This window comes from Anguilla rostrata, chromosome 18 (assembly GCF_018555375.3).
Source record: "Anguilla rostrata isolate EN2019 chromosome 18, ASM1855537v3, whole genome shotgun sequence".
Lineage (NCBI taxonomy): Eukaryota > Metazoa > Chordata > Actinopteri > Anguilliformes > Anguillidae > Anguilla > Anguilla rostrata.
The window spans coordinates 8,374,651-8,387,062 of NC_057950.1; the positions used below are offsets into that span (position 1 = coordinate 8,374,651).

Consider the following 12,412-nt stretch of genomic DNA (forward strand, 5'->3'; position numbering starts at 1 on the left):
CTTTTCTTTCGGAGACGGACGTGAGCAAGTTCTGCGGGGAGCCGTTCGCAGCGATCTGCTGTAACAAAAAAAACTTTTGTATGTATTTCCATTCAAGGGGATGTCTTGCAATCAGACATAACCGACCGAAAAACGTTTCGTTGGACCTCACTGAAAAATATCTTACTGACATTTCACGTTTGAACCGAAATATATAGATTAGGTTTACCCGAACACCTACACTTTTTCGCTTTACAAACCGGGGTGAGTCAGACAGCAAGTTCAACAACGGATTTGCCGATTTTTTTTTCTTTAGTCTGTCATTTCTACAACTGTTATGTGCTGCTAAATATAGCGCATTTGGATATGTCCCGTACGCCCAGGTAAGTGCAAATACATTGCATCGGAGGTAATTAATTTTAGAATGGCACTTTTCTTTACAACGTTACTTTATTGTCATGTCCAACATCGCGCGCACGATGATGTAGTTTCGACTTTAAATTAACTTAACACAAACCTGTTGACGTTAAACACATGCCATTGCTGTGATTGAGAACGTATCATGTTCACACTCCGTCTATCAGCTATTTGTGGCAGAATCCAGGGCTGACATAATTACATTTATTCAGTGGGTTATGGATTGGATAGGATTATGTTGCTTATATCGCGACTTTTGTATTCAAATCTAAATGCAAGACTTGGTTTATATTTCGAATTGTACACCATACGCACTGAATTCACACGCCTCGTCCTCAGTGAACTTCCGAATAACGAGCGCATGAGAGCGAACAAGTCCATCGGTGTTTTGGCACAAGCGGTAGGCAATGCTTTTTTCTTCTTTTTGGGGGGGAGGGGGGGGGGGTTGTTGTTCGTTTTTTTTTTTTTTTTTGTAACCCCACCAAAGCAGTTGTTTCGAATAGTGTCTGTATTTTGTATTGGAAGATGGAACAAGAACGCCAAAACTGAAGCAATACTGCTGATTTGTTTTTGTTTGTTTTAAATTACGTTACGTTCACAGAGTAATATACACAGGCTGTCTAAACCCGTAGAGTGGCTTGAAGAAGAAAAAAAAACAGCTCATCTTGTGGACTGGCTGTATTCAGTTTGACAATGAAGAGGACTCAACGCGATCAACGCGAAGCAATAGTTTACTGTCTGTTGTTTGGATTTCAACGACAACGATGCAGTGTCAGGCGTCGAGTTGCACGCAAATCAACAGTTACTCGCTGCAAGTACCAGACTTTGAATTCTTACCACCATACCGGACACATGTAGTAAAAATATATACAGTAGACCGATAACCGCTGTTCCGCTTTTTACCTCTGGGAGGCAGTAATGGGTTGGGAAAAGTTGGATCTCATGGATGCGTTTCATTTGGCTAATCGTCTGCCAATCAGGGAAGCACTAATCCAATAAGATCAAACGGTTTGGGCACATGTTTCTGTATTGGATCTTTAAAGTTTCTGACGCTGAGATTAAGTTTTCATAACAGAGCTGCACGAAGTTGCGCGCGGAAGTCTCCGAAATTCTCGCGGAATTTTCGGCGAATGATTCTTATCTTTCTGGAGTGTTAAATAAATAATAAACCGGGCAATAATAGAGCTTCTGGATTGTACATTATACTACGCTTGTCTTTAAAATGTAAGTAGCCTATTCGTAACGATCGTTGGTAGCTCTGAGAAAGCACATTCAGGGAGATTTTGTAGGGAACAATTGTATCGGATATTTTATCGAGCTAATATTAAAGTGCACGCCACTTTTGCACAAACATCATTTTCAATGTTTTTGGACACCATTTTTAACAGTAGACATTTAGCTATTTTGGAATATGTAGCCTTTGGGTGTTGATATTTCACTGAAATCACGTAAACCTACTGGAGCCGACTGGAGACTGGAACTTTCATATCTAAAATATTAAAAACAGGGATTAAGCACTTGAATACACGAAAAAAGTACATAATATCTGGCTCTCATAGCTGGAAAAGAACAAAAACGTAATTAGGAAGTAAACTTGGCTAGAAAGGGAGCTTATTTGTGACGCAGTTACTACAACTCGCACGCCTGCCAGTTTTTTCTCTTTTTTTCCTCCTTGTCCGCTTGTGGAAACTGCTGTCATCAGCATTTTGCAGTGAACAATGGGGCCAGGGAGAGAGGGAGCGCTTCAAGGGAAAAGAATGGCTAAATTAATGGCCTCGGTGAAATTCACCCTCGCTGGCATTCACCATTTCTCAACAAAACTAATTTGTCTTTAACATAGTCTTCCGCTCAAGAGTACCCTACTATAACCTCTTTCAAATATAGACAAAAACTTATTTAAAAAAAAAATACACGCAGGTGAGTGTCCATACTGGGAACTAATGAATTAGCAACGCACACTAAAAGTGACGTCTTTCAGCACAGGGGGGCAATGCATGGAACGAATAATAAACAAATAACAACCCCTGCTCTATCTATTCTGCAGAGGACAAAATCGAGTGAATGGCCCGACCACCCTAATTGAAAGAGGCGAAGGCGGAGAGTCGCAGACCAGTAGCGGAGCAGACTCCCAATCCAGCCGGCCCGGCGAAGGGGACCTTATTCGCGGAGGAATTACGATGTCACATAGCCTTCTTGGTTACCAGTCCAGGTCCCCGGTGTTTAGAACGCTATCCAGATCGTCCAGCGGATACTTTTCTTTCGACTGCGATTCTGTCCCAAGCTCTCCTCTTATGACCCATAACAAGTCGACGCAAACTCCCAGTCCGTCTAGCCAAGTCATTACCCACGCACAGCGGCGAATATCTGACGTGCACCAAAACTCGCAGCATTATGGTAAGAACCCTTTCCCCTACAGTTCAGTGTCTCCTAAATTTCTGTCTCATTGAGCCAGTGCTCCCACGCGCAAGCGGCGCATTTCTGGGTACGCGTTCGAAGTCCACTTAGTCTACCGCCTGCTAAACTGGCAGTAGCCTATTAGCCTGACGTTTTGGCTGCTTGACTAAAGCAAATCTTATTTTCAAACGACAGCTGTCATCGTTTTTCACCACATGCTAGGCAGGGCTTGCTGCGTCAAGCGACGAATGTAAAACTTGTTCTGGGTTTTCGCGCAATAAGCGATTCGTGTCCCCAGTAGCCTACAACAAGGCCTTTACACCCGCAACTGTTCAGGATTGCATGCTACTCGTCAGTGACGTGCGCTACTTATTTATTGGATTTATCTCGTTTCTGATGTTGCCCGAGTCGTTCCTGCCTGCCATTTTCATTTTTACCGGGTTTTTTTAAAGGCGATTTCCTTCTGTTGTTCGCAACCTTTTTTCAAGTTTTGAGTGAGTTCAGTATGAATATGTCCTCTCTGTATGTGGCGGTGCAGTCGGCTCCGCGATGTACTGCGGTCACCCGTCAGCGCTTCCCACCGTGTTGTGGCGCAGTCTAAGGAAATAGACCCCACCTCGTTCTGCTCCACTGAACTTCTGAGGCACGCTTCACTGAAGTCTAGCCATTAAAACGTGAAACACGCCAGTAGCTCAGAGCCAAGTGTATGGGTCTACATTTATAGTCACACGAGTTCCTTCTGCGAGCGAACTGCGTTTTCTTGCTTCGAGTAGGATTGCAAATACCCGTTTGTTAGGTTGGTTTGAGTCCACAGATCAGTAACCAAAAACACTGACTATTTATGCTTTGTCCGCGTTACAGTGCTTGAATAAAATCATGGTTTGACATGTTTACCTAAAGAAAACGAGTCACATTTTAAATTCAGGGCTTAGTGCATTGTAACTGGGTAATGGCTGGAATGTTCAGCAACTTTATGATGAAATTATCATTCAGTTTCATCATGTGGTTCAACTGTTCTGACATTCAAAGGAACGGACTTATTTACATCACCGTCAAAACCCTCAGACTTTGACATCTACGAGTGTCCCACACCAAAGTGTGTTGTTTTCATGGTTACCAAATGAATGCACATTAGTAATATACATCCTGGGTTCTAAGAGTGACACATCGCATATAAACCCCTACAGCATGTATGTGTACTGGTAATGAACAAAAAAAACAAAAACAAATATAAAGTCAATTGAGGGTGTTGGACCACACCAGTACGGCCTGTATGTACCTTGATGTGGTTAATTCTGCAGGAGGAATTCAACACCCCTTTTTCCACAAGAGAAGTCAATTGGCACACTTTTTTGTTGTTGATAAAAATTGAAAATGCAGTGTCATGGATCATTCCAGAATATTCCATAAATACCAAATTGGACATCAATCTGGTGACTGGAGGCTATTAGATATGGACAGTGCCCGTGCCGTTCTCTTCAAACCACTGGGGTCACTACATCTGCTCTGTTGATGGGTGTATTGTGATTTTCAAAGGCTCCTCCCTGCAGAAATGCTTTCACATAGGGTGAACATAATCTCCATTGAGTAACAACTTTCATTGACCTTGCCTTCTGACAGTATAAAGCATGTCCGGACAAAAGCATGTCCGGATACTGCGCCCCAGACAATTACTGAATCACCGGAAGCTATCGGAACGCTCTTGTGTTTAAATCTATTCCTTCACTACCTGTAGAACTTTTTGTAATCCAGGACTTGTTTAACCCTTTGAAGAGTAGGGTTTTTTAAATGTTTTTTTTTGTTTGTTTGTTCTCTCTCCAAAATTTCAAGTCGGTGTTCTAGAACTCAGTTACCACTGCTTTCAGTTACCAGTAGCGATTGTGACATGAGCATTCTAAATCACATCTTTGTGATCTTGCACCCCTTAAAGGGTTAAAATAATATTTTTTTTTATAAAGGTAACGGATGGCAAAACAGGCCTTTGTCGCTCGTCCCCTAAACATCCGAACTGTCGCCTCGACGGGCACGCCCAGAGCACAGGCAGGGCCGGAAAGGTTTTCCCTTCGCACAGGGGACCCTGACCGCGTGCGGTTGAGGGCGGCCTGCACGGAGGGGAAACGGAGATTTCATAATGGGCCAGATGGAGCGGACTGATTCCCTTTTGTCATGTTTCCGCTCACCGTTTCGTTTCGTCTTTTTTTTTGGGGGACGGCGGCTCCCGCTCCAGTCCCCGCAGTCATAATAGCGCCCAGCGCCTCTTTGTGCACGGGAGACGGGGAGGCTGCGCGCCGCCTCCTCATTACGGAGCCTCCCGATGGGAGGCGCAGATAAAACGCCTCCTGTAGCGCTCGACACGCGTCTCTAATCCTGGAGCAGGAAGTGCCGGTGGGGGGTGGGGGTGATTAGGGCTGCCGGATCCAACGGTTCTGGGAAAAAAAAAATGACAACGCGCTTTTCTGTATTTAAGCCTAGACTTGTGCACTGGAGAAGTGGCTCCCAAGCAACAGGTCAAGACTCGCTGGAGGGGGGTGTGGGAGGGCTTGGGCCAAACGGCGAAGTACATGTATGTGGGGTGGGGTGGAGGCTTTTTCAAATGCACTTTCAGTTGACACACACGGAGACCAGTCAAATAAAACACTGCACCTGTTGCAGGAAACGCACCACGGCTGTTACTGTTATTGCAGTTTTTATAAATATGTAATATGTAACTTGCTAAAGCTTAAGACATTTGCACTTACAGTTGAATTTGTGCCCATTGTGCACAGACTACCGCTGGATCCCCACCATTGCTGATTTTGTAATTGAAACATTCCTTAATAGTCCGTCCCATCCCCCCCCCTCTCAGAGTGGGTTGGCACTGTCACAGCTGGCCGTCTCTTGAGATTTTGGGCCCGGGTTCAATATCACGGCACTTAGTCAAAGTATTCATTTCCTGATTGTGTCGCTCTACTCCTTTATTGGCCGACACCCAAAGAGGCGGCCAATAAAAACCTTTCGGAGGGCAAATTTGGCAATTATAACAGAGTGTGTGATAGCCAATATCGGATGTAAAAAAAAAAAAAAAAAACCCTATGCAAGAGAAACAGAGAAACCGTAATCTGGCTCTCTCATGACTCATACCCAGAGATCACTACTCCTGTATTCTAACAAGTCACTCTTGGTGGAGAAATTACCATTAGCTGCTAAACCTCAAGGGTTTCTGCACGCTTAGGAGCCATCGTACAAGCTGGGATTTTCAGTCTTCCTTTTTACTGCGTTTCTGAATTGTACGTACAGGTAAACTGCGATTCTGTTCTTACGCTTTCCTGCAATTCGGTGGTTGTAAATGAGTGCGTTTGAGTTTCGTATGATATTGCTTATTCATATGATACTTCATATTCGCGGTCTTTGTCATGCTGGCTTCTAAATTAAGGTCTGGGGACAGGGCAGAGTGTAACACGACTCAAACCGGTCTTTGCATTGCAATGGTGTCCAGGGTTTGTTTTTGCGCGATTTCTTTTCCTTCGTAATTTCATTAATGCCACTTAATATCTTTTAAAGCGCAATATTATTTATGCATGTCAACATGGTGGTGTGTTTGTAACTGCATTTTAACAGAAGGCTGCTAATTTTTTTTGTGTGTTTTACATGGTGTATACTTTGTTAGACTATATCCTCTCTTAAATTGCCTAGGTGCCAGAATGTTAACATTTTCTTTGCAGTGGCTATATAGCCAAGTTGTCATTATTGTGCCCAGCACACCTGTGTAAAGACCAGGCGAGAGTTTGCTGGGAGTGTGATATCCAGGTGACAGTTGGCTGGAGACTGTGGGGGGCCCTTGAGTGTGTGGAGAGCAGTGGAGCCCCCATGTGTCCCCCCCTTGAGTTGACCAGTCCCTGTTGCTTCTGTTCCGCAGAGATGCCTCAGGCTCCCCACCGCCCTTTTAGACCGCGGTCGCTATCGATGCCAGCCGACATGCGGGCCGAAGTTTGGGTCGCCCAGGAGCTGCGGCGCATCGGCGACGAGCTGAACACCCTTTACCTCCACAGGGTGAGTAACATTACAGTAATGTTAAGTAATTTGACCTTCAACTCCATGTGATGAGTAACATTAGACCTTTAACCCCATGTGATAAGTAACATTGGAGTAATGTTAGCTGTAACCCCATGTGATAAATAACATTGTTTGTAATGTTAGCTGCAACTCCATGGGACGAGTAATATTAGAGAAACGTTAGCTGTAACTCCATATGATGAGTAACATTTGAGTAATGTAACAGAGTGACATTAGCTCTAACTCCATGTGATGAGTAACAGAGTATTGTTAGCTGCAACTCCATGTGATGAGTAACAGAGTATTGTTAGCTGCAACTCCATGTGAGGAGTAACATTACTCTAATGTTAGTTGTAACTCCATGGGATGCGTAACAGAGTATCATTAGTTCTGCTGCTCAGCGGCGATACAGCTCAGCTGTCCTCAAGATGTAAAAGTGGGCGTGGTTGGGGGGGGGGGGTTCAGCTGCTCTAGCCACTTTCAGCAAAGTGTCTTTCAACACACACACACATACACACACAGAGCATAAGAGTGATACCCTGTGACTACTCCTGCTGTTCCCATGTCTGGGTGGAGGGAACTGACAGTGGGGATTCTGGGGGGGGGGGGGGATTTGGGGGATTTTGGGGCGGAGGCACGGTTGGCGAGGGAGGTTGTTTGGTGGTGCGGATCCAGGTAAAGACTGGTGACTTTGGTGATGAAACTCTCGGTGCATTGGAGCAATGCCATGTCTCTCTCTCGGGGGTTTGATAGAGCTGTCCAGGTTTTGTCAGTCAGACAGCCAGTTTTTTTTTTCTTTTTCCTAAAGCAACATTTTTATTTTTATAAACTGAACGTTGCCATTCTTTTCCCCTTGCCAGTACGTCATTAGCGAAACATGGAAACGGAAACGAAGGAAACCATTTTTTTTTTCCTACTCCCAAATTAGTGATTTACAGTAGAGGTGCTGCCAAAGTTTTGACTGTGCTAATCAGCAAATGTGTGACTTTTAACTATTCAGGTTTTCTGTTGCTACTCAACGTTGCGTTTCTGAATGTTGCATCACTTTTCTTTGGGAAAAAAAAAAAACTAAAATCAAAGAAACATTACAAGGTAGAACAGTCAGGAACTGAGCAAATCGCAGCAGAAGAGGAGTTGTGTCAGATGTTGAGTCTTAGCGCTTCATTTTTATTATTTTATTTATTTGTCTCCTCCAGGAGTTAGTTAATGCAAGGTTAATGTGAAACTGTCATGAATGCACATCTTTTACATAATTTACATAATTCATAGCTTCAGCAAGTCATCAGTACCAAAATGTTGGCACAGAAATCATAATCACAATAACTTGGGAGGAATTTAAAAAGGTTTACTGTACGCTCAAAGTAAACCTGTGTAGCTGCCTTAGAGATAGGTTACTTTCAGATTCTTGTTCAAGGCTGAACAAGACCAAAGAGTGAACCCGTTTCCTTTCTTCCTCTGACTCCCTGCTCTACAGTGATATATTTCCATCGTGCTAGCTGTGCCTGGTTTCCGTTTTTCTCGAACACGTAAGCGCGTAAAACCGTTTTCACCGCAGCTCGGTTCATTAGTGACAGGAAGTTCGCTCGCCCCTCACTCCATCACTTCAAACATTTTTCAAGTCCGGACTTTCTGATCCCCCCATCTCAGTCCGTTTGACAGTTTAAACCTGCGAGAGTTTGTGGGGCGCAGGGTACAACTGAAGTTGATTCAGTGTCCAAATCTTTTTGAACTTGGCAAGCTCTCAATTTCTCTCTGAAAAACCACATCCTTGCCACATCCATCTCTTCTTTTAGCAAGGTTTTGTTGGTTTTTCCGTTCAACCCCACCAAGCTTTACAAGTTATTATTTTGATTGCATTCGCTTGTTTCATGGTCAGTCAAATGGGCTTTTCCCGTCAACGGATCTCTTTTCAGCATGTTGTTTTGTTTTGAAGAGCTATTCCGACCTCTCAGATTATTTAACTAAGGCATACACAAAAAAAAGCACCACAAAATATTTATTAGCATGTGTTTGAAAGCTGTGAAAGAGCCAGCATGTTGAACACTGCACCATCCCAGCTGTGGAAGCATCAGATTCCACAACAGAACTAATTACAACTCAGTGTTGGTACACAATGGGGAAAGCGGCATCAAATTGTTGTCCTGTTAACTTCTTGCATTTGGAACACAAGTGTGCTTTGCTTTGGCACTACCACAATTGCCCTGTTCCTCTACAAACCACTTGGTCATTGCCCATCTTCCGCCGTGGTCTGAGTACTCATCTCTTCAGACTGTATCTGGACTAACTATCACGACTCTGCAGGGCACTCCCAATATAGGATGGCTGTTGTTACTTGAATCCTTCTCATTTTTTCCTGTAGCACTTCATGTTACACTTGTATCTCCATCCAGCACTTATATTGCACTTGTATCATTATCTTTATGTTGTAGTTTGTTGACATGCCTCCTGGTTTGACTTACTATAACTCTCTGACCTAGCCTATGCTTACTGTGTGAACTGGACTTAATGTGTTCATGGCTATGGATAACTGTTACATATCTGTAATGAGTATTGTACGTTATCGGACCTGTGTTTTGTAGTTGTTCCAATAGCCTTTGGTATGCCCGTACTGTACATTGCTTTGGATAAAAGCGTCTGCCAAATAAATGTAATGTACAGACCCACCCAGGTACTCAGCTCTCCCTAAGCAAGGAAGCTGAAGCAATTTTGAAATTCAGAAAGAGCTTTGGGGTACAATACTGCAGCAGTGGAACTTTTTACTGTAATATGCCAACCGGAACGTCCTGTAGTTTAGCATAGAGGAAGCATGGAAGGCCTTGTGGCCAAGAATCCAGCAAGTCTGTAAACTGCATTCGAAAGCAAGAGCAGCCCCATTCACTGTAAGAAAGAAAAGTCCGTTGTGGCTCGCGAGATGTCCAACGCCCTTTGGATAGGCCGCCTTATGAAAGCCTACCCAAACGTCTGTCCTGAGTGCCGGAAACAACTTCGCCACATCGCCATTATCGCTTTGCTTCCACACCGATCACATGACCCAATACTCACATTTCCGTTAACCAGACGGCTGTATAATAGAGGCCCCAGACAAACCCAGATCAAGTACTTCCATTTTTAAATATGAAATTATTAGATGACCATAAAATTGCAGATTACCGACAGTTTAACATGAAGTGTCCCTGTTCACCAACATCTGGAACGTAATCAACTCTTCTTTGATTATGAGTGTATGGTTTAACTGGCGCCTAAACACATAAGTAATCAAATACGTTTCTGACGAAATTCACAGATGGGACAGGAGGAAAGGAGAGCCACTTTAAGGAAACATTTACAGTCTGGAGTCCTCTTACAGAGCAGGTGTTTATCAGGGGTTGTTCCTTTCAGGCACGATTCGGTGGGTGGAGTTGTGCCACAGTCAACAGAGAATTACATACAAAAGGGATAGACGTTAATATTTTTAATCTCAGTTAAACTCCCGGGCTTGTCTGTTTTCCAGTGACACTTTCCTCGTCTGTGTTTTTCCAATGTAAGTGTGATTTATCTGCGGATTTGGCACCCTCTGAGTCAGGTATTGAGTAAACAGATACTTGTTCTGACAGATGCTGGGTGATTAATGGTACATTTCTGCAATAGTGTTCCAGGTAATGCCCTGTCTAATTTAACTATATTTTCAAAACTACTGCTGTGTCATCGTGGCACCATGGACCATAACACGCAATAATGTAAGATGACTGAATATTGTTGAAATTTGTTATTTTCGACATTCGTGTTGAGGCATCGAGTACCATTATTATTGTAAATGTGTATCGTGTGATCGTCACAGAACTTTGCATTGGCCCTTTAGCAGAGGGGGAAAATTAAAAAACAAAAAACAAAAACAACTTTAAGCCCATTTGGTGAAGGTGCAAGCGTGGCATTGTTTGAAAGCAGACTCCACCGCCTGTCCTGGCTGACAGACTCTCTGTACTTTTCAGAACAATGAAAAAAAGGAGAACTTTCCTGGTTCTCAGGATGTCCCGTGCTCTACTGCCATGATACTGTGGCTGCCTTGCCTTGCTTTTTTTTTTTTTTTTTTTTTCTTTCTACCAGAAACGTCCAATTCTCACAGGGGACTTTCTTTCTCGAGAAGTCACCGCACTCAGAACATGTGTGTGTCACACCACGTACTGTTTGTGGGCAAGATGTGGTCCTAAAAGAACAGATAACCAGGTGGTGTGTGAAACATTCTTGTTCACATTTTGACAGCAGCTGTAGGTCTAAACCGCTTTGAAACATACTGCTCAAGTGATAAACACTATCAATGTTTTTAGCTTTTGCCTCAAAATTGAGTTTGAACACTGGTTCATTCTGGAAAAAAAAGTGAATTGAGACCTCTGTGCCTTTCACTAATTGATTTATGTTATCCTCCCTTCCTGGTGGTCTGTGCCTCATTTGCCACTTATTGTGTGTTCTCTATTTTTCCATTTGATGTCTCGGTACATGTCATTTCACCCAATATGCCGTATTGCTAAGACTCGCTCTGATATGGCTGCGTAACCTTTCGGCCTTTTCCGTGGCAGTTCCGACTTCTCTCGTGCCTTCTTCCTCATAGTATCTACCATAAAGGTACATTCATGTTATTTTTACCCCCTCAATCAAGGTAGTTATTTAACTGCAAATATAATTTCATACTTTCTCCTCTGCTGCTGGACATGGTTGTGGTTTCCTGATTGGTGTCACAGGCAGCCGTGAAGACTGATTCCGTTAGCAGGCCATCCATGTCCACCGAGAAGAAATTTTCTTCCGGAAAGTGGCTGTAGCGCACCTTTTCATTTCGTGATTTAAAAAAAAAAAAAAGTACAAAGCGATTTCCGAAATTCGGTAAAAGCAGAAGCACGGGCGTGCTGCGAAAACGGCAGACCTTTAAACTCGTTTCTTTTCTTTTTCTTTTTTTTTTACGATAATGACCGTTGCTCCAGACATGCTAATGGCCTCGCAGCGCAGGAATAATTATAGATCCAGAGGCACGGGTAAAAGCGAGGCTTCGGGTCAAACAATATAGCCTACACGAGAGGGCGGCCAGCTCTTGCGCTGCCTGTCTGTGGTATGCAACTGTAGAACGCCATTAAGCTAGCCTGTGGTTACATCTCCTGGGGACTCCTCGCTGGGCTTTAATTACGCAAGCCCGCTTTTACCGCCAGTTTTAGTCGGGGCGCCACGGAGTATGATTTAGTTGCTTTTCCTACCTGCGCTTTGCTGTAATTTCAAATCTTCGTCTTTAAAAAAACAAAACAAACAAAAAAAACTGCATGCTAGTTGTGATTCTCTGAGTTTTGGGCATTTATTATTTTTCTATTTCATTGTGAGATCTTTTCACTACTAACGCTGAAGTTGAAGAATCAATATGGAATATGGTCTATGGAAATTGATGGTATTTGTCCTGGAAGTTGTATATGTTTAATCGTTCATGTTAACGACAGTATCTCCAAGTTGGAAGTTTTTGATTTCCAGCCAATGGTGCCAAAAGGTAGACTTATTCGCAGTTACAGTATCATTTTCCCCCAGCACTTTATCTGCAGGAACTTGCAATGAAAGAGAACATCACCATGCATCCGCC

The 12,412-nt window shown here is 43.4% G+C and overlaps 1 protein-coding gene across 2 annotated transcripts in view; it reads left to right on the top strand.

Moving 5' to 3' along the window:
- bcl2l11 (BCL2 like 11) overlaps positions 1-12,412 on the top strand; it is a 21,553-nt gene continuing 9,141 nt past the window's right edge. The window contains exons 1-3 of one of the 2 annotated variants that reach the window (XM_064316968.1): positions 1-362; positions 2,441-2,790; positions 6,686-6,819. In XM_064316968.1, coding sequence (XP_064173038.1) covers positions 346-362; positions 2,441-2,790; positions 6,686-6,819 — 501 coding nt within the window. In that variant the 5' untranslated portion in view covers positions 1-345. Of the gene's footprint in view, positions 363-892; positions 1,621-2,440; positions 2,791-6,685; positions 6,820-12,412 lie in introns of those variants that run through there. The other variant, XM_064316969.1, reaches the window with a different exon arrangement.